At 37.3% G+C, this 22,618-nt stretch overlaps 1 protein-coding gene across 2 annotated transcripts in view; it reads right to left on the bottom strand.

Moving 5' to 3' along the window:
• The window catches only part of LOC133830908 (DExH-box ATP-dependent RNA helicase DExH3-like), a 52,947-nt gene extending 31,101 nt beyond the window's left edge, over positions 1-21,846 (bottom strand). For both annotated transcript variants that reach the window (XR_009892268.1, XM_062261024.1), the window contains exons 1-5: positions 21,199-21,846; positions 20,742-20,896; positions 20,562-20,649; positions 19,870-20,115; positions 19,694-19,789 (exon numbers count right to left, since the gene is read on the bottom strand). Coding sequence is in view for 1 of the 2 variants with exons in the window: in XM_062261024.1 (XP_062117008.1) it covers positions 19,694-19,789; positions 19,870-20,115; positions 20,562-20,649; positions 20,742-20,896; positions 21,199-21,615 (1,002 nt within the window). In the remaining variant the exon portion in view is untranslated. The remainder of the gene's footprint in view (positions 1-19,693; positions 19,790-19,869; positions 20,116-20,561; positions 20,650-20,741; positions 20,897-21,198) is intronic.
• Between the last annotated feature and the right edge of the window lie 772 nt (positions 21,847-22,618).

Below are 22,618 nucleotides of genomic sequence, written 5' to 3'. Positions count from 1 at the left end.
ATGCTGTCAGGAGTAGGATCATGAGTATCAAGCCACTTCCGACAGTCAAAGAAGCATTCTCCGAGATTCGACATGATGAAAGCAGAAAGAAGGTCATGATGGGCGCTTCTCCTCTTCCATCTACTCAAGAGTCATCTGCTCTTGCTGCAAGAGGACAGCAGAAGGGTCGACCATGGTGCGATCACTGTCGTAAACCTGGGCATTTCAAAGAAACATGCTGGAAACTTCATGGAAAACCTGCTGATTGGAAGCCGAAATCATGGAAAGACAAAGAGAGTCACGAGAATGTCGCTGCCATTTTAAATACTGCTGCTGCTAAAGGAAAGGGGACACATCTGATTCATCACCATTCACTAAAGCACAGTTAGAGGCACTTCAGAAACTCCTAAGTCAGTCACACATCGCTGCAAAGCTGAATACTACACCTGGTACAGGGCTGTTGGCCATGAAAGGTAACCATTCAGTAGCTTTTATGGTCAATAAAAGAACTACTAACCCTTGGATTCTTGATTCGGGAGCATCAGATCATATGACAGGAGATGCAAATATTTTTTCTGAATTTCACTCAAGTCCAGAGCATCATACAGTGAAAATTGCAGATGGCACATCCTCTAAGGTTGAGGGTTCTGGTTCAGTCAACATAAATCAGAACCTAACTCTCACTTCTGTTCTCTATGTGCCTAAACTCGATTGTAATTTACTTTCTATTAGTAAATTTACTCGTGACCTAAACTGTGTAACTAAGTTTTACTCAAATTTGTGTGTGTTTAAGGAATTGGATTCGGGGAAGATGATTGGCAGTGCTAAGATGTGTTCTGGGCTCTATATCCTACAAGATGACAATCTATCCGTTAGAACAGCTCAGAAATTCAGTTTGTTTTCTTTAAATAATCAGTCTATTTCAAATAAAGATAGTGATATTATGTTGTGGCACTATCGTCTTGGTCATCCGAATTTTCTATATTTGTCAAAAATGTTTCCCTCCTTATTTATTAATAAAAATCCAAACTCCTTTTGTTGTGAAATCTGTCAATTTGCGAAACACACTCGAAATACCTATTCTAGAATACCATATAAATCTTCCAAACCTTTTTCATTGATCCATAGTGATGTGTGGGGTCCCTCACGTGTAAACAATATAACTGGACAAAAATGGTTTGTATCTTTTATCGATGATCATACTAGATTAACTTGGGTGTTTCTCATAAAATCAAAATCAGAAGTGAAATTTTTAAAAATTTTCATTCTATGATTCAAACTCAGTTTCTTACTAAAATTCAAATCCTCAACACCGACAATGCCAAAGATTTCTTCAATTCTATTCTCGGTCCTTACCTCACACAACAAGGTATTCTACACTTAAGCTCTTGTGTTGATACTCCTCAACAAAATGGGGTTGCTGAACGGAAAAATAGACATCTCTTAGAAGTTGCTCGCTCTCTCATATTTTCTACTCAAGTTCCCAAATATTTCTGGGGAGAAGCGGTTATAACAGCCACCTATTTAATCAACCGAATGCCATCCCGAGTACTCAACTTTCAAACTCCATGTCACACAGTTTTGCAATCATTCCCTCATACGAAATTCATTAGTCTTCTTAATCCTAAGATCTTTGGCTGCACAGCCTTTGTTCATCTTCATTCTCAAAATCGTAGTAAGCTAGACCCTAAATCTATCAAATGTATTTTTCTTGGTTATTCCTCTCATCAAAAGGGTTATAAATGTTATTTGCCTATAACTCGGAAAATGTATACCACTATGGATGTCACATTTTTTGAAAATCATGTTTACTACAAATCTGAGATTCAGGGGGAGAATGCAGGTGAATCTCATCTTTGGGACACTATTCCGAGTATTAATAATACTTCATCTCCGAGTATTCATCATGAGGATTCTTCCAACTCTCAAGTCATAGAACATCAAGTTTCATCTTCCCCTAAATCCTTGGGTTCCCAAATCATTGAAAACTCTCCAGGTCCATCCATGGCTCTTGCACCTTGTCAAGAACCAGAAATTCGTGTCTATACGAGAAGAAAAAAATCTGGTAAAGATATAGAGCACACAACACATCTGGAGGACCACCATGCATCAGAACCGAATCCTCATTCTCTAGAAACTCATTCAGGTTTAAGTAATTCTAACCATGATAACGTTGTTCAAATAAATGATGATTTAGATTTGCCGATTGCATTGAGAAAGGGAGTTCGTGCATGTACAGAACATCCTATTGGCAATTTTGTATCTTACAAAACATTATCACCATCCTATCAGGCGTTTGTCTCTGTTATTGATAATATACAGATTCCTCACACAATTTAAGAGGCTCTGACTGATTCTCGATGGAAAGAGGCTGTGGAAAATGAGATTAGTGCTTTGGTGAAAAACAGCACTTGGACAATCACAAGTCTACCATCTGGGAAGAGATCCGTGGGTTGCAAGTGGGTCTTTAACGTTAAACACAAAGCAGTTGAGAGGTTTAAAACTCGCCTTGTTGCTAAAGGCTTCACTCAGTCCTACGGAATTGATTATCAAGAAACGTTTGCGCCTGTTGCCAAGCTTAACACTGTACGTGTACTGTTATCCCTTGCTGCAAATAAAGATTGGCCCCTACACCAACTTGATGTGAAAAATGCATTCCTGAATGATGACCTTGAAGAAGTTTATATGGACATTCTGCCGGGCTTCGAGAACTCTTCCAATCAGGACAAAGTATGCAAACTCAAGAAATCTTTGTATGGTCTTAAACAATCTCCACGAGCATGGTTTGGCCGATTCACTAAAGCAATCATTCAGAATGGGTATACTCAATGTCAAGCAGATCACACTTTGTTTGTTAGATTCTCGTCTGATAAAAGGATAGCTATCCTAATTGTCTATGTGGATGACATAATACTTACAGGTGACTACAAGGAGGAGATGGAGAGATTGAAAGATTTCTTATCTAAGGAATTCGAGATTAAAGATCTTGGGTATCTTAGATATTTTCTTGGCATGGAAATTGCTCGATCAAGACATGACATATTTGTGTCTCAACGTAAGTACGTTTTAGACTTAACTGAAGGAAACAGGAATGCTTGGATGCAAACCTGCCTCAACCCCAATGGACTCCAACAAGAAAGTGGGTTCAGGAAAGGACATGACACCAGTAGACAGGGGGAGATATCAAAGGTTAGTTGGACGGCTGATCTACCTATCTCATACTAGACCTGACATTGGTTTTTCAGTTAGTGTTGTCAGTCAATACATGAACAATCCTACTGAAGAACACATGGAAGATGTTACTAGAATCTTAAGATACCTCAAGATGAATCCTGGGAAAGGTCTTCTATTCAAGAAAAGTGATAGCAGAGAGATCAAAGTCTACACTGATGCAGACTGGGCAGGAAATGTATCAGACAGGAGGAGTACTTCAGGATACTGTTCTTATGTTTGGGGTAATCTAGTGACTTGGAAAAGTAAGAAACAATCAGTGGTTTCCAGAAGTTCAGCTGAAGCAGAACTTAGAGCTCTTGCTCTAGGTGTTTGTGAATGGATTAGGCTAAAAAGATTATTGAGTGAACTACGACTATTTGCAGTTTGCAGGCGAGTCCATAAAAATACTTTGCGATAATCAGGCTGCTATTAGTATTGCTAAAAATCCTGTTCATCATGACAGGACAAAACATATTGAGATAGATCGACACTTCATCATTGAGAAGATTGAGAGTGCCACAGTTCAAACTATCTATACTCCATCAAGACTTCAAACAGCCGATGTTCTTACCAAAGCTCTTCCTAGAATTGTCTTTGATGAATTAGTGTGCAAGCTGGGAATGTTTGATATACATAACCCAGCTTGAGGGGGAGTGTAGAATTATGTAAATATCTTGTATTTATTTGGTATCAATTCTTTAAGGAAACCGAATTATCTTATTTCCTAATATATTGTATATTCCTGATTTTTAGGAGATTAGTTGACCTAGGTTAATTGTATAGCTTAGCCTATATTTTTCTGATGTAATCTGCCTATTAATAGGAAATTCTCTTTTATGAATAAAACATCAATTATTCAAAAATCTACAACTACTTTTGAGAACCGATCGAACCAAGCTCGAGGAAATTGTTTTAGGCCATATAGTGACTTGTTAAGCTTGCAGACAACCTTTGCATCAGGAGTTTCTTCAAAGCCTGGTGGTTGGCTCATGTAAACTTCCTCTACAAGTTCTCCATTCAGAAAAGCATTTTTTACATCGAGCTAATGTAATTCCCATTCTAGATTTGCTGCAAGTGAGAGTAGGACCTTGATAGTATTGAGCTTGGCAACCGGAGCAAAGGTCTCAGTGTAGTCAATCCCATAGGTCTGTGTGAATCCCTTTGCTACCAACCGTGCTTTGTACCGTTCAATAGAGCCACTAGCATTATACTTGACTGTGAACACCCATTTGCACCCCACAACACTTTTATCAGGAGGTAATTCCACTAATCTCCAAGTATCATTCTGTTTGAGCGCTTTCATTTCTTCTAGTATAGTTGATTTCCACTCAATTGGACGACTAGGGAGACGATTGATGAGATAAGCAGCGGTAAGGATGGCATCTCCCCAAAGGTACTTAGGAATGTGCATAGTAAAAAGTAGAGCTCGGGCAACTTCTAAGAGATGACAATTCTTACGTTCAGCAATGTCATTCTGTTGAGGGGTATCGACACATGAACTTTGATGAATAAGGCCTTTTTCGGAGAGGTAGGGTCCTAAGATAGAATTGAAATATTTTGTGCCATTATCCGTTCGTAATATATGAATAGATGTTTGGAATTGTGTTTGAATCATGTTATAGAAGTTTTGAAACACATGAAATGTATCAGACTTGTGTTTGAAGAGATACACCCAAATAAGACGTGTGGTCATCAATAAATGTGATAAACCATCGATGACCATGTGAAGTAGTGACTTTTGAAGGTCCCCACAGATCACTATGAATTAAAGAGAAAGGGCTGGTTGGAGCATAATGTTTTTGAGGAAAAACAGCCCGTGTGTGCTTAGCCAATTGACAAATATCACATTGCAAAGAACCGTAATTATTATTTGAAAATAATGATGGAAACAAATGTTTTAAATATGAAAAACTTGAATGACCTAGTCGATAATGCCATAACATAATTTTGCTGGAGTTTGAAATAGAAACAGAGTTTATTGTAGAGATAGAATTAGAAGCCAAACTAGATGAACAAGGTTGCTGTATTATTGGTTGATGATTTTCAAAGAAATAAAGTCCACCTTGAATCCTAGCACTGCCAATCGTCCTTCCCGAAGATAGTTCTTGAAATTGACAAGAATTGGAAAAAAATTTAGCAAGGCAACGATTATCAGTAGTCAGCTTACTAACAGAAATTAAATTGCATGTTAAGGAAGGAACATGAAGGACCGATTTGAGGATTAAGTCGGCCGACAATTTAATGGTACCAATTCCTACAATTGGAGAGTGTGTGCCATCTACTATTCTGACACTAGAAGGATTAGAACATGGAGTATAGGATTCAAACAAAGAATATAAACTGGTCATATGATCAAAGGCGCCAGAATCAATTATCTATGGTGTTTGAGAGTTGGTGAGAGCAGTGAGAAATTACCAGAGTGGGCAACAAAGCCAGACATAGTATGAGATCCGAAACTCGAAACCCATTGAAAATAATTTTTACCCTTAAGTTTGTGGGCTATGATATGAAGAGAGCCCACGGATCCACTGAATTGTGTTTGGGCTTGAGGGCTGGTAGGCCCACTGGTTTGAGAAGAAATATCTTCAATGGACAACTTCGTCGAAGTAAAGAGAGAGGATCACCTGCTGTGAGTTGCCTGAGAGTTGAGAGGATCACCCAAGAGCCGTGAGAAAGACACCGCCGGTCTAAACAGCGACCAATCTGGACTTGCTGCGATTGAAGATGGGCTCCTAGACTTGCGATTTAAACGATTTGGAGAAGGACTGGGCAGAGAATCAAAGGGAATGAAAAATGGTGCGACTGGTACTAAAAGAAAATTTGGGACTGGCAATGGGTTCCTGAATGATTGGCTGGAAAGGGACAGAAGCTGCCGGAGAAGACAACCGAAGCTGAACAAAAAAAAAAAATTGTCGAGGAGAGAAAAGAACCTAAAGCTGTGATACCATAAAGAATAAAATGAGAGAAGATTTAAAACTATTTTTCTTGTATTTTTTATCAATACTAGGTATGCCCTTTTATAGGGACTGCACAGAATAATCACAATAAATGTCAAAGAATAAAAATCCTATAAATAAGGAAACTTGTATACAATAAAAGACTACAGCTATCACATCTAAAAAACTACAGCTAATATTGCATATCTTTGTGATTTTATTTCCTGGCTGTCAACACGGGTCATGATGAGAGAGTTTTCAGACTCCCGCTTAGCATAAGAGGGATCATCAGCCTGAGGAGTAGGAACAGAACCAGTGAGATATCTCAAGCGTCCATGTCCTTGAAGGTACATCTTCACGGATTGAGACCATTGCAGGAAGTTTTGACCATTCAGCTTGTGTATGGTAATTTGGAGAGAGTTTTGGTGATCAAAAGATGTGGAAGAGACATCAGAGGGGGTTTTGTTGATAATGGAATCGGCTGAGGTGTCATCAGTAACGAAGGCAGTGGGATTTTGAGTGTTTGGATGGGTTACAGTGGCCATGAGGGCAGAAAGAAGCAGAAAAAACAAGACAAAGGCAGAGAGTAGCGACAGCTTTAGGGTTAGGCTTTTAGGCTCTGGTACCATGTGGAAATAATGCTACAATATTTTATTGAATTAGAGTTATGCCTTTAAATAGGCACTGTACAGAGAATGAGAAGATATTTGGTAGTTAATACCGAATATCCTAAGCATAATTACAGCAAAGAATAAGGTAACAAAATAAGTCTACAATAATCTAAATATGGAAACTGTACAAAATATACAGCTAGGTTTCCCATTCTAAAAGGGATATCGAATAATATTTCCTACAATAAATCATTCTATTTTTGCTAAGTGTATATTTGATGTAAATATAGTTTATTACTTTCCTTGGTAGGTTGATTGTATCTTTAGCATTTAAGTATATTTCCTAACTTTGTCATTTGTAAACACTATAAAAGGTTGTACTACTATACGTGAAATATAAGAAAGAAAACATATATTTTTTCTCTGCCCTAAATTCTAGATGGTATCAGAGACATAATCGGTCCTTTGAATATTTTTTCTGTCTTGCTGAAACATGCTCTATTTTTCTTAGAGAAAACAGATTATTTTTTCAGTTTCTTTCTCTGTTCCTAGCCTTTTTCCACTATGTCTGACCAATCCAGTGAGGCTGCTGTCCAATCCCAGCCCCAAGGTACCAAAACCTTAGAACCCAAAATTACCCATACTGAATCCAACCATTCTGTCCAGATTACAACTATTCGATTGAATGAGGGAAATTTCTTAAGGTGGTCCCAATCGGTTTGGATGTATATTCGTGGATGGAGCAAGATTGGTTACTTAACTGGAGAGACTAAGGCACCCGATACTTCTGATCCTTCTTACAGTGTCTGGGATGCAGAAAACTCCATGGTAATGACATTGTTGGTGAACTGTAGAATCAGTCGTATGGTTTCCCTAATCATAGGCTGATTAGTTAGTCTTTAGTCAAGTCCTATTAGTTAGGGAGTTAGTTCCTATTTTATTTAATGTAAATACAGTATAAATATCAGATGTAATCTATTCATTAAAAATATAATAAAAGTATAAAATTTTCTCCTGAAAATTGCTCATATGGTATCAGAGCATACCGACACTTAAAAGCAATTTTTTGGTTGAGAAAATTCAATTTTTCTGGAATGAGCAGGACAAATGAATCTGATGCGTCTTTGGACACAGGTCGATCAAATCCCACAATCATTCTCACAGATCCTACTGATAATAATTCCCTACCTACAAATCCCACAATTACTTCCACCAATCCTACTGCCACTGATAATAACTCCCTGCCTTTCCAAATTACAAGTTTCAAACTTAATGGCCGGAATTACCTTCAATGGTCCCGAACTGTTCAACTCATCATTCGAGGAAAAGGCCATTTTGGCTATCTCGATGGTTCGATTCTGAAACCAGCTTCTACCGATCCTACTTTTCCTTCTCGAGATATCAAAAATTCATGGTTATGGTGTGGCTCCTAAACTCAATGGATGATTCCATTGCTGAAATTTATTTGCTTTACCCAACAGCAAAAGTAATATGGGATGCAGTAATTTTAACTTATTCAGATTTGGAGGATTCTTCACAAATGTTCGATTTACAACATCACTCTAGGAATTTGCGTCAAGATGAAGGTATTGTCACTCAATATTATAGTTCTCTAACCAACCTTTGGCAGGAACTTGACCTTTTCACTCAACCAATTTGGACAGACACTACCAATCAAGAGATCTATAGGAAATTGCTTGCAAAAGAACGAACCTATGATTTTTTTACTGGTCTCCATCCTGTCCTTGATGATGTTCGTAGTCGCATCCTCAGTAATAAGACACTTCCGACTCTTGATTCTATTTTTTCGGAGGTTCGTCGTGAAGAACAATGCCGTCGTATTATGCTTGGAGGTCCTTCTGTGAGTTCAGCTCCGCCACTTAACTCCAATGCATCTGCCATGGCTGCTCGCTCATCTGACTCTCGAAAGCCTCTTCGGTGTACACACTGTAGTCGACCTCATCATACCAAAGAAACGTGCTGGAAGCTACATGGTAAGCCAGCCGACTGGGTGCCACGCAACCAGCAACAGAATAATGGAGTCAAACCTCCAACAACCTCCAAACCTGATGCACCAACCTTCCCCAAACCTAATGTAGTGACTCAAAAACCTGATGCAGTTGCTTCCTCATCCATGACCTTCACTCAAGCTCAACTTGATCAGATTGGACAATTGTTCTCTTCTTCTAAATCATTAATGACTCATGGTATTTCTTCTTCCACTGTGAACGAGTCAGACACATTGGGTGAGTTTTGGATAATTGATTCGAGTGCTTCCGAACACATGTCGAGTTCTCATAATATTTTCTCTTCGTACAAAAAATATTTTGGTACTCGTACTGTTACATTGGCAGATGGATCTATAGCTCCAGTAGAGAGGGTTGGATCTGTGGTTTTTAATTCCCATTGCATGCTACACAATGTTCTATTTGTCCCTAAGTTGTCTTATAATTTGCTTTCTATTAGCAAATTAACTCGGGACTCTAATTGTGTTTCTAATTTCTCAAAAAATTTGTGTTTTCCAGGATCAGGACTCGGGGAGGATGATTGGGCGTGCTGCTGAAGTGGCTGGATTATATTACCTTCTTCGTGCTAGTCCTGAAGTTCGTTGTTGTCAAGTTGTCCATGGTTCATTATCTTCTCAGCGTCACCACCAAATAAAATTGCTCCATCATCGTCTTGGTCATCCTAGTTTCTCTTACTCGCATATTTCCCTCATTATTTCTTTCCTCGGATAATTGTGTGTGAAGTTTGTCAGTTAGCTAAGCATACTAGAATTCCTTTTTCACTTCATTTATATCATTCTTCTAAACCTTTTTCTCTTGTTCATAGTGATCTATGGGGTCCTTCAAAGATTTCCTCTATTTCAAATAAAAGGTGGTTTATTACATTTATTGATGATCATTCGCGTGTTTGTTGGATATTTCTTTTACATGAAAAATCTGAAGTTGTGCAAATATTTGAGCAATTTTATAACATGATTTTTACTCACTTTGATTCTCGTATCCAGATTCTTCGAACTGATAATGAAACTGAGTATTTTAATTCCACTCTAAATAATTTTTGTTCAAACAAAGGAATCATCCATCAAAGTTCTTGTGTTGATATATACCACAACAAAATGGTGTATCTAAAAGAAAAAATAGGCACCTACTAGAGGTTGCTCGTGCATTACTTTTTACTAGTAATTTGCCTAAACACTATTGGGGTGATGCAATTTTAACTGCCTCCTATTTAAAAAACCGATTGCCATCTTGGATTTTAAAATTCAAGACTCCAATTTCAGTTCTTCATGAATGCTTTCCAAGTAGTCATCTATTTTCTGATCTCTCGTTAAGAATTTTTGGATGTACTGTTTTTGTTCATATTCATTCACATCTTAGATCTAAATTGGATCCTAGAAGTCAAAAATGTGTTTTTGTTGGATATTCTTCTACCCAAAAGGGTTACCGATGCTATTCTCCTTCAAAAAGAAAATATTTTATTTCTAGAGATGCAACATTTTTTGAGCATCAGTCATTTTATTCAGATTCTTCTAGTCAGCAGGAATCTTTTGATTTTTCAAATTTTTCTGGTTCAGCTCCTCTTATTTCTCAACAAAATTGGGAATATTTTTGGGATTTAAATTCCCTCCTAATTCAGCTCAGGGGGAGACTGTATTCCCATCAAATCAGGGAAAAATCCAGAATATTAATAATATTAATATTTCCCATATTTCCAATTTAAATTCAAATCAGATTAGTCCAAATTCCTCTGACCAAATCCCACCAAATCCGCCAGATTTTTCTCAAAAATAACTCTGATATTTCTGATTTGAAATTTAATTCAAAATGGTCCACAAATTCAGCATGTTGAGCCAAATTATTCCCCACAAAATCAGGGAGCTGACCTAGCTTCTTTACCTATTCAGGAAATTCAAAATTCTGGTCAAAATAGTCCCCAAATTCCAGCGCCTGTGGTACCATCAATTTCTCATTTCCCTCTGACTTACAGCAGAAGAAAACATGCAGAAATAGGTACTGAACCAGCACCACCAGCACACCAATCATCTGCTTCGAAACCAGGTCCTGATAACACTGAGTTGGATATGCCAATTGCTCTACATAAAGGTACTAGCTCGTGTACTATAAATCATCCTATATCAGATCTTTTGGGCTATTCTCATTTATCTAGACCTTTGCAAGCCTTGGTAACTAATCTTTCAGAAACAGTGGTACCAAAAAATATTGAGGAAGCTTTTAAAAGCAAACAGTGGTATGCAGCGGGTTGTGAGGAGATCAAGGCTTTAGAAAAAAATGGTACATGGGAAATAGTGGACCGGACAGCAGGGAAAGATCCAGTTGGATGCAAATGGGTCTTTACAATTAAGTACAAGAGTGATGGATCTGTTGAAAGATACAAGGCGCATCTAGTTGCAAAGGGTTATACACAGATTTATGGCATAGATTATCAAGAGACCTTTGCTCCTGTGGCTAAGATCAATACTATTCGAGTGTTGTTATCTCTTGCAACAAACTTAGGTTGGCCGTTGTTTCAACTAGATGTCAAGAATGCCTTCCTTAATGGCGATTTGGCAGAAGATATGTACATGGATCTACCACCAGGGTTTAATAAAAATAGAGAGGGATCAGTTTGTCGTTTGAAGAAGGCTCTCTATGGGCCGAAGCAGTCTCCTAAGGCGTGGTTTGATAGGTTTACCAGAACTGTTCTACAGTTAGGATACAAGCAAGCTCATACCAATCACACTTTGTTTTATCACAGAGTAAAAAAACAAGATTGTTATATTGATAGTCTATGTACATGATATTATAATCACCGGTGATGATCTTGAAGAGATAAATAGAATCAAGAAGCATCTTGCAAAGACTTTTGAGATGAAGGATCTTGGAAAACTCAAGTTTTTTCTTGGAATAGAGATTGCTAGAAGTCGGGAAGGAATATTTGTCTCAACGAAAATATGTCCTAGATTTGCTGGAAGATACTGGATTAATAGGGTGTAAACCAGTGGATACTCCTATGGACCCGAATATTAAACTTGAAGTCAATCCTAAAGATTCACCTGTTGACCAAGGTATATTTCAACAGCTGGTTGGAAGGCTAATTTATCTTGCTCACACCAGGCCGGATATTGCTTTTTCAGTAAGTTGTATTAGTCAGTTCATGCATTCACCATATCAATGTCACTTGGATGCTGCAAACCGAGTATTGAAATATTTAAAAGGGACTCCTGGTAGAGGGTTAATGTTCAGGAAACAACCTAAGAGGAGTATTGAAGTGTTTGTTGATGCTGACTGGGCAGGATGTCCAAATAATCGGAGATCTACTTCAGGATATTGCTCTTATGTTTTTGGAAACTTGGTTACTTGGAGAAGTAAGAAGCAATCTGTGGTTGCTAGGAGTAGTGCTGAGGCTGAACTTCGTTCTACTGCTCTTGGTATATGTGAGGCACTTTGGCTGAAACATCTCCTTGGAGAACTACAAGTGCTGAAGCAAGGTCCTATAATCATTTGGTGTGACAACAAGGCTGCAATTTCAATTTCACACAACTCTGTCCATCATGATGGGACGAAGCATGTTGAAATTGATCAACACTTTATAAAGGAAAAAATTGATGAAGGGATTCTTGAGGTTTCCTACATACCGACTTCTCAACAGACAGCGGATATTCTGACAAAAGCTCTTGTTAAGCCTATGTTTGAGCAATTGATAGACAAGCTTGGGATGTATGATATATACCATCCAGCTTGAGGGGAGTGTAGAATCAGTCGCATGGTTTCCCTAGTCATAGGCTGATTAGTTAGTCTTTAGTCAGGTCCTATTAGTTAGGGAGTTATTTCCTATTTTATTTATTGTAAATACAATATAAATATAAGATGTAATCTATTCATTAAAAATATAATAAAAGTACAGAATTTTCTCTTGATAATTGCTCATATGAACTCTATGGAAGAAGAAATAGGGGCCAACTTCATGTGTTTTTCTACGGCAAAGGAGCTATAGGATAATGTTTGTCATATGTATTCTGACTTAGAAAATCAGTCCCAAGTTTTTGAGTTGGAATTGATGCTAGGCGAAATTCGCCAAGGGGAGAATAGCGTGACTCGCTATTTCAGTACTCTTAAGAGATTGTGGCAAGATCTGGATCTCTTCACCAACTGAGTGGAAGAGTACAGATGATTTTAAACACCAGAAACAAAGAGTGGAGGAAGGGCGAATCTTTAAGTTTCTTGTTGGCCTTGATGTTGAATTTGATGAGGTCAGGGGCAGAATTGTTGGAAGGAAACCTCTTCCCACTCTTGAAGAGGTGTTTTCAGAGGTCAGGAGGGAGGAGAGCTGGCGGGGGGTGATGTTGGGAAAGAAACCTTCTGATGGTACAGTTGAAAAATCTGCTCTCGTTGTGATCTTAATGTTGCTCGGTCTTTCTCTCCTCAAAAGCCTCGTGTGTGGTGTGATAACTGTAACAAACCACAAAACACTCGTGAAACTTGCTGGAAACTCCATGCAAGCCTGCAGATTGGAAAAGCAACAAGGGTGGTGACAAGCACAATCAAGCCATTTCTACTGCCAATGAAGTAGAGAGATTGGAGAAAAATCTTAACAAAGAGCAAATGGATCGCCTCATTAAGCTGCTAACTTCTAGTTCAATTCCTAGCCACTCTAGTGCTTCCCATGTTCAAACAAGTAGTATGTCCCAAGCTTTCCTTTGTCATTTCAATTCTACACCTTGGACCATAGACTCAGGTACTTCCGATCACATGATTAGTTTGTCAAACTTGTTTAATTCCTACTCACCCTGTCCAGGTAATAAAAAGATTCGCATTGCTGATGGAGGCTTATCTTCCATAGCTGAGAAAGGAACCATCAATTAAAAAATGTACCTAAACTCTCTTGTAATCTTATCTCAGTTAGTAAATTGGCAAAAGATTCTAATTGTTGTGTTACCTTCTTTAATTCTTCTTGTGAATTCCAGGACCGGAGCTTTGGGGAAGATGATTGGCAGTGCTAGTTTGTTGGAAGGTCTTTACTATTTTTGATGGTCATCTCTGCGGTAATAAACAAGCTCAAAGCTAGACTAGTAGTATTAGTTCAATCCCCGTTAGAGATCAAATAATGCTTTCGCACCTTAGACTAGGGCATCCTAGTTTTTCTTGTTTTAAACATCTATTTCCAAGTTTATTTAAAAATATTGATTGTACTATTTTTCATTGTGAGTTGTTATCATGAAAAAAGTCATCGTGATTCTTGTAAAACTATTGGTTAACGTGCTTCTAAGCCTTTTTACTTGATCCATAGTGATGTGTGGGGTTCTTCTAAAATCACAACTTTAACTGGAAAAAAATGGTTTGTCACTTTTATCAATGATCACACACGTCTTTGTTGGGTTAATATGATGCATCAAAAATCTGAGGTTGAAAAGCTATTTAAGGATTTCTATAACATGGTTGAAAATCAATTTCAAACCAAAATAGGTTTGCTTCACACTGATAATGGAACTGAATATTTCAATATGTACTTGGGGAGTTTTATAAATAAAAAAGTGATCAGTACCCAAAAATGCACATTTATTGATTTTAATAGTCAAAATAAATTAAATTTTAATTAATATTTTTATAGAAATAATATTATTTAATTTATAAATGAAAATATTTAATTTTAATTTAGTTCGTTTTATGTTGTAGGATTTAATTGGTATTTTTGGCACTTAGAAACAAAGAAAAAGAAAGAAAGAAGAGAGAATCAAAATTGAAAAAAAGACTTGAAATTGTGGCATTTTTTAAGAGAGTTGGCCCAGACACAGGCCCAAAAGAACCCAGGCCCAACCCTTATTCTCCTTGCCCAGCCGCCACCTGGCGACCCCATGTTGCGCCACCTATTCGCATCCCAGCCGAGCCGCGTCCCAGCCTTCTGCCAACTCCCCAACAGCTTACGCAGGCTAGCCTCCCTTCCCAGCGCCTCAACAAAGCAACTCCAGCTTTGCCTCCTTCAAAGTAAACGAAGGCCCAAATGCATATGAAAGCCCAACTCGGCCCAGCAAAGCAGCTCACGCCCAAGCCTTCTTCAGAAGCTTGCCTCCTACATTGACCAGTCAAACCATCAATTTTCCTTCTCCTTCCTAGCAAGCCCTTGCCTCATCAGCTCTGAAGGCCCAATGAAAGCCCAGCCGAGTTCACCTCTCCCAGCAAGCAGACCCAACATTGGCCCAACAATCCCAGCTGCCTACGTGGCACGTTTTCATTGGCTGGAAATTGGTCAAAACCCACATCTGCCACCAGCCACCTTTAACCCATATTTTGTGGGTATTGGGCCTTTCAAAATTGTCATTTTGAGCTTTAAAGCTCACCTTTTTTTTAGTGTTTTAGAAAAATGGTATTTTGACCATACACCAAAATAACTAGTTTAATATTTATAATAAGATTTGATTTTTCATAATTATATTTTATTATTAATATTTCAGATTTATTTTGTAAACCTCATTTTGTTGTTTAATTTCTTTTTAGTCATTTTCTCCCTCTATAAATAGGGACTCTTTCTTCACATTTTGTATATAATTTTTAAGTAGCAAAACTCTACCAAATTTTAGTCTTTCTCATATTCTCTCTAGAATTTCATGAGAATGTCTAGCATAATAGGCTAACCTTCTTAGAAAGGTTAGAATGATCCTATATGCACTATGACTTTGTTTGGTATTTTTGATTCACCATGTGCTTAAAGTTTATATATTTGAGTGATTTATTTTTTTTTATCTCTATTTCTTCATCTTGTCATCTATATTTATGTTTACTAATAATATATAGATTTTGTCAACCACTTTTTATGTATAATCAAATTAGTAAAAATAATATAGATAATATTTTTATCATTTTCTCCATCTCATTCATATATATTTACTTTTGCTAAATCTATATAGAATTAGTCATGCTCTTTCTATGTATTTTATAAATAGTAAAAGTAATATTTGTATTAGGTTTTATGTCTAATTTTTTATTGCATTATTACCAATGGTATAATGTCATTTTTAGATTTCTCATAAGATTTATCTCATCATTCCATGGTAAAGAATAATAATCACTTGAATACATTTTTGTAAAACATATTTGTGCTTCAATGTTAATCTTCCAAATGAATAGTTGGGATGTGAACTATCCATTTGTGTAATTTTGGTGAATCAAAGATCCAAATAAATAAGTATGCATATTGGTGACTCTTGATCATTCCTACTTGTTACCTATTTGTTACATCACACTTTATTCTATCTTTATTTCTAATATTTAAATTTCAAAAACAACAAAAAAATATCACTTGTTCTATTTTTCTCACATTATTAATCTCTAAATTTTATTTATTGATTAACTTTATTTATTTGCCTCCTTTTGGAATCGACCGCCCGATCTATACTACGACTACCGCTAAATGGAAGTCACGTTTAGGCGTTAAACAAAAAGGGATTACTCATACTTCCACTTGTCGTGACACTCCCCAACAAAATGGTATTGCAGAGAATAAAAATCGTCATTTACTTGAGGTAGGAAGGGAAATTATGTTTTCAATGAATGTTCCAAAAATATCTTTGGAGTGATGAAATTTTAACAGCTTGTTATTTGATCAACAGGATGCCAACTCGTGCTCTCACCTATAAAACACCCTTAGCCTTATTTAAAGAACTTTTTCCTTTTAATAGAATCACTCCTAATCTTCCTTTGTGAGCATTTGGCTGCATAGTGTTTGTGCATATTCTTCATCAATTTTGCTCCAAATTAGATCCTAGGGCCGAAAAGTGTGTTTTTAGGCTACGCCCCTAACAAAAAAAAAGACTTAAAGTGTTTTAATCCTCAAACTAAAAAACCTATGTAAGTATGGATATCCAGTTCCTTGAAAATCAGGGGGAGAAACTAGTGAGTGAATATCAATTTTGGCACATGTCAACACCAATTTTTTCCCAGTTCCTCGCCTAGTCAGGACACAAGTGTTTTAAATAAGAAAAATATGGAAAACTCTGATCTACAGGAGTCAAACTTAGAAGAATCAAATACAGGGGGAGAAATACTACCACAGCCTGAACTACGTGTGTACACTCGCAAGAGATACCATCACAATAGTGAAACTTTACCTCCAAATATGGCACAACCCAATCAATTCCAGGAACTAAGGTCCAAAATAATCTAGGTAACACTTCTACTTCTATTTCTTTGCCTTTTGATTTATCTCTTTCAGACTTGGATCTACCTATAGCCCTTAGGAAAGGAACTCGCACCAACACAAATCATCCTATCTCCAATTATGTGTCCTACCAAAAGCTATCCAGCAAATATAGAGCCTTTACCACAAACCTATCCAAGATTCTAATTCCTAAAAATATTGAACAAGCCTTAGATAATCCATACTGGAAGTTGGCGGTTCTTGAGGAGATGAATGCTCTTAAAAAGAATGAGACTTGGGAGGTTAGTGAGCTGCCAAATGATAAAAAATCTGTAAGTTGTAAATGGGTGCTTACTATCAAATGTAGGCTTGATGGGAGTATAGAGAGACTTAAAGCAAGATTGGTAGCAGGAGGGATTCAAACATAGGGCATTGACTACCAAGAAACCTTTGCCCTTGTTGCTAAAACAAATTCGATTCGTATAGTGTTATCCCTTGCAGTACAGCTTGACTGGAGTTTACATCAATTGGATGTAAAAAATACTTTCCTTAATGGGAAATTAGAAGAAGTGTTTATGTAGCTGCCACCCGTGTTTGAGGAGAAACTTGGTATAAAGGAAAGACCTGTAAACTAAAGAAGACCTTATATAGCCTCAAGCAATCGCCAAGGGCATGTTTTGAGCATTTTAGGGGTGTTGTAAAAAGTTATGGATACATCCAAAGTCAAGTTGATCATACAATGTTCTATAAACACTCTAAGGAGGGCAAATTATTTGTCTTGATTGTTTATGTTGATGACATTATATTGATAGGGGATAATGTATTAGAGATTGGCAGCTTAAAGAAAGCTCTTTCTTTTGAATTTGAAATTAATGATCTAGGTGAGTTGAAATACTTCTTGGGCATGGAGTTTGCTAGATCAAAATGTGGTATTGTTGTATCCAACGCAAGTATGTCCTAGACTTGCTAAGTGAAACTGGTTTACTTGGTTGTAAAGCTGCCGAGACTCCCTTAGAACCTAACCAAAAGCTTCTTCTTGCTAAAGTTGAAGATGTAATAGATGTGGAACTGTACCAGCACCTTGTGGGACGCCTAATTTACCTCTCTCACACGCGACCTAATATAACATTTGTAGTAAGTCTTGTGAGCCAGTATATGCATGCTCCAGGTAAGGAACACTTTGAAGCAATGTCTAGAATCCTATAGTATCTAAAAGGATCACCTGGAAGAGAACTATTATTAAAATAAAAAAATAGGGCATATACAAGTGGAGGCATACACATGCAGATTGCGCTGGCAGTGTAATTGATCAAAGATCCACTTCAGGGTATTGTACCTTTGTGGAAGGAAATTTAGTAACTTGGCAGAGCAAAAAAAACAAGCAGTGGTGGCTAGAAGTAGTGCTGAGGCCGAGTACAGAGCAATTTCCCTAGGAATTTGTGAATTCCTTGAGATTAAAAAGATCCTAGAGGAACTGAAAATTACCAACTCGCTACCAATGAGTTGTACTGCGACAACAAGGCAGCTATTTCAATATCACATAATCCAGTGTTACATGATCGAACAAAGCATGTGGAGGTTGATAAGCACTTTATTAAAGAAAAGTTAGACACTGGATTAATATGCATGTCTTATGTTCCTACGAGTGAACAAGTGGCTGACATTCTCACAAAAATATTGCCTAGAAAGCAATTCGAAAATATGGTGTGCAAGCTGGCCATGGAAGACTTATTTAGATGAGCTTGAGGGGGAGTGGTGGAAAATTTTGATTCTCTGACAAAATCTCCTTGATTTCTTTAAATCATTCTATTTTTGCTAAGTGTATATTTGATGTAAATATAGTTTATTACTTTCCTTGGTAGGCCGATTGTATCCTTAGCATTTAAGTATATTTCCTAACTTTGTCATTTGTAAACACTATAAAAGGTTGTCCTACTATACGTGAAATATAAGAAAAAAAACATATACTTTTTCTCTGCCCTAAATTCTAGACTTTCCAACCGAATAAACACAATTTGAGAGAGTCCGCTCCACTCCAGCACCTCATAACCAATAAATGTATCTTGGGTTGGGCCGACTAGTATAAGGATTTGTAAAAACCTACAACTTCCTCTTCAACCTCATTCTCTGTCTAAAATGTTTTATCGTTTCTTTCAATTTTTTAGATGAAGTTTTTTGCTTTTCTAGCATTCATTAGATTGTAAAAAGGTCTCGTATTCCCATCTCCCTTCTTGGCCCATTGAAACTTAGATTTAAATCTAAGTGCTTGTTGCTCCTTAAATATCATTTGAGACCATTCCCCTTTTAGCTTCTTTCTCTCTTTTTTTTTAGACCTGATTCCATCCTCCACTATGTTCTACTTGATCCCACTGATGCATTCTTCTTTCAAGTTCAACTGCCACTTTCAATCTTATATCAACTGGTTGAGCTAGGTATTAACCTAGGAATTGGTGTACCTGGTTGTAACTTTTTTACTCTCATTTCATCTTAAATAATATCAGACCATGTTTCTTATCTTAAAAGAAAAGGAAAACCCAAGGTTAGCAATGAACCAATGAATCTTATATCAATGACTAGCTCAACCAGTTGAAGAACTGAAATTTCCCCTTGGACAGAAGATCAGAATATATAATACAATAATAAACCCAGGGTAAATTAAGCGATATATGATTTTTATTATTTAAGGAGTAATGGGACTGCAGAAAACTTAAGAGAGATCATATCTTAAGCTACTCTTCACTTCTGGATGAGAAAGCATATACGTGTAAAAACAATAAACCATGATCAATCAATCAAAATATCATAAACATAGCAAACCTGATTTTCTGATATAACTTTTAGCAATGCTTCTCTCTCTTTATATGCTGGAAGACTTTTACGAAGTTCAAGCATCTTTTGACCTTCAGGAGATTCCTGTACAAAAAAGCTAAAATGTGTGAGGGGCTAAGGCCATGTAAATGAAAAGACAATAAAAGAAAAGAAGTATAAGTGACCTGCCATTCTTGCTGCTGATTACGCATGTTCAAACTTTTGTGTTGAAGGATTTTTTCCATAGCAACACTACGACGGACTGATGGCTCCTGCTGCTCATAAAACCCCTCATCAGAGACAATGCTATCCCTGCTGCTTGATCTTGACAATAAATTATCTGATAAACCTTCCCTGCCACTTGCCTTTTGAGAGAGATGGGCTCTAAGAAGATAGTCTACTTCTGATTGAAGTCCATAAGGTATTATCACCTAAACATGATTTAAGAAGTGAGTAATTGATGGTAACAAAGTAAAATACAGAACCAGCATCATCAACATTACCCTTTTCATTAACAAAGAAAAAAGATATCTACATATATGAGAAACTAAAAGTCTAAGCGTCTATATTAGATAAGAAGAAACAAAGAAGAAGGCTGAGGACTAGGGATCCTCCATTTTGCTACAAGAAAACAAAACAAAATACTTAAAACACATTGTGTCATCTTCAACAACATGCAAAGCTAGTATAGCAAATATGGTTCCAGTCCATAGACCACAAACTCCACCACTAGTTTTTTTGTCGCAACTCCACCACTAGTTGAAAGTGGGTAATCAAGAAATGTCAGCTATACCTATACTCACAAATATGAGTTTGTTTATCTTTAACATAACACAAGAAACTAAGTGGTCGACTTCACTTTAAAAAAAAATAATACCTCTCTCTGTGGGCGCTTAGTATCCAAATCTGATCGGTAGTTTGGTAGAGGAGCTTTACTAAAGACGACTACTTTGTTATATTGACGGCTGCAAAAGTTAAATAAAAGGATTAAACAGGTTTGAATAAATGACATAAAATAAGGAAGTGCACAGTTTTAGAAGCCTAGAAACAAAAATACCTATATAAACCCATTCTGGCTGCCAATGCTGAAAGTTGATCAAAATCACGCCTGTCTTTTTTCTCTCTTGAAATCACTTCTTGTTCTTCCTCATTACGGAGCAACATGGTTAATTTCCAACTCCATTCATCAATGTTATCAAGAGTTGAACCACACTGAATCATGAACAGAACTTAGATACTTCACTCTGTACATGCTAGAGAAGAACCACTTAAATTATCTAGAAGAACATCAAGACGCACTACATATTACAGGAAGATTACAACAGGAACAGAACTAAAACACAACATTAACACCGCATTACTTGATAGCTACAATCCCATAAACAGTATGATATTATATTCCAATGTCATAGAAGCTTATAAATATAATATATATATATATATATGTGAGTTCACACAAACAATCCCTGTCTGTAATTACGGAACCAACAAATATGGGTACACCAAAAACTAACCGGTTCTTTCCTAGAAGACCCGACTTCGCGGTCCGAATCCTCACTGCTTGACGCATCCTGATAAGCATAGCGGCCGTAATTCAGACTCTGCTGCTGCCACAACGGCGGCGTAGCAGCCCCTTTCTGCCGCTGCCGCTGCCGGCTCTGACCCCCATTCACCTCAACGGTCCCGGAAGAAGCCAAGCATGTGAGTTCTCGGCAAGCCAAGTAACGCGGCGCCCGGTAGACATTCCAGAAGCCAACATTGCGGGTATAGTAGGTCCGGTGCCTGGCGAAAAAACCCAGCAACCGAGGAGGTTCAACTGCCATAAACTTGCGGTGGGTCTTGAAGAGAGCAAGAGAATTGGTGGTGGTGGTGGTAGTGGGTCCTAGAGACATGGTTCTGATATAGCCGTGAAAGAGAGTCGAACAGGGCATGGTGGTTCAGACCAGGGTTTAGAGGGTTTATGAATATGTTAAGTAATATGTGCTTCTCTGTCTTTTTCAGTTGAAGGAAAAGGAAATGGAGAGTTTTATTTCTTTCATATGAAATGGCTCTCTCTCCTCTCACTATCCCTTTTTTCTGCAAATGTAAGGTTTCTTTTTTTTAAGTTCTGCAACTTCTGAATCGGCCAAGTACGAAAGTATGGAAGGAAGAGTATTTGGATGTGGGAAAATTATCATCATTAAAACAATTTATTATTTTATGTCAAAATGAAAAAGGGAAGTTTGAGGTTATATGCTTAGTAACACTTTCTATTTACAAAATATGCCATATAACTAAAAAAAATTGAAATTATTATGCTCCAATTTCAAAAATAGCCCAAAATACCCTCATCATCTCTCCTTTCTCGCGTCTCTCCGTTGCACTCTCTCACTTCTCGTCTCACTCTCTCACTTCTCTCTCTCAACTCCAATCGACCCATTCTCCTTTTCTCTTACTCTACTACTCAATGTGAGATCTCGTCCTCTGCCACAGTTGCCACCAGGATAGAAGCACCTCCTTCTTTTTGATTCTCGACACTAATTCACAAGTTCTTTTTAAGATTCTCCACAATGAAATTTGGTAAATCTAAGATCTAGAACATGTTTAGAATATTCTTTTGAAAGTATTTTTAGTAACTAAGTTCATCGATTTGAATAGGCATGGGTAATCGGTTTGTTGACGCGGTTCTTCGCCAACAGGTAATTAAGAAGAGAAGATAAAGGGATTAGTGCTTAGGGTGAACCGAAACAGATATATGATCTTAGAAAATGAAATGGTGACTCAAGACACATTTTTTAAGTGGTTCAAAGGTTAAAATCATTCTACTCCACTAGTCAGTATTATTGATATATACTAGGTATTTGATTACAGGGTATTTCTTACAATTGAGAATTCAACCCCTATTAACTCCCAGGGTCTCCATATTTATAGGAGAAGGCACCTGAGAGTTGGTAA

Source organism: Humulus lupulus, chromosome 4 (genome assembly GCF_963169125.1).
Source record: "Humulus lupulus chromosome 4, drHumLupu1.1, whole genome shotgun sequence".
In the NCBI taxonomy this organism is placed as follows: domain Eukaryota; kingdom Viridiplantae; phylum Streptophyta; class Magnoliopsida; order Rosales; family Cannabaceae; genus Humulus; species Humulus lupulus.
Note: the sequence above shows the minus strand (reverse complement) of the source record. Positions and strands in the feature narration are given on the sequence as shown.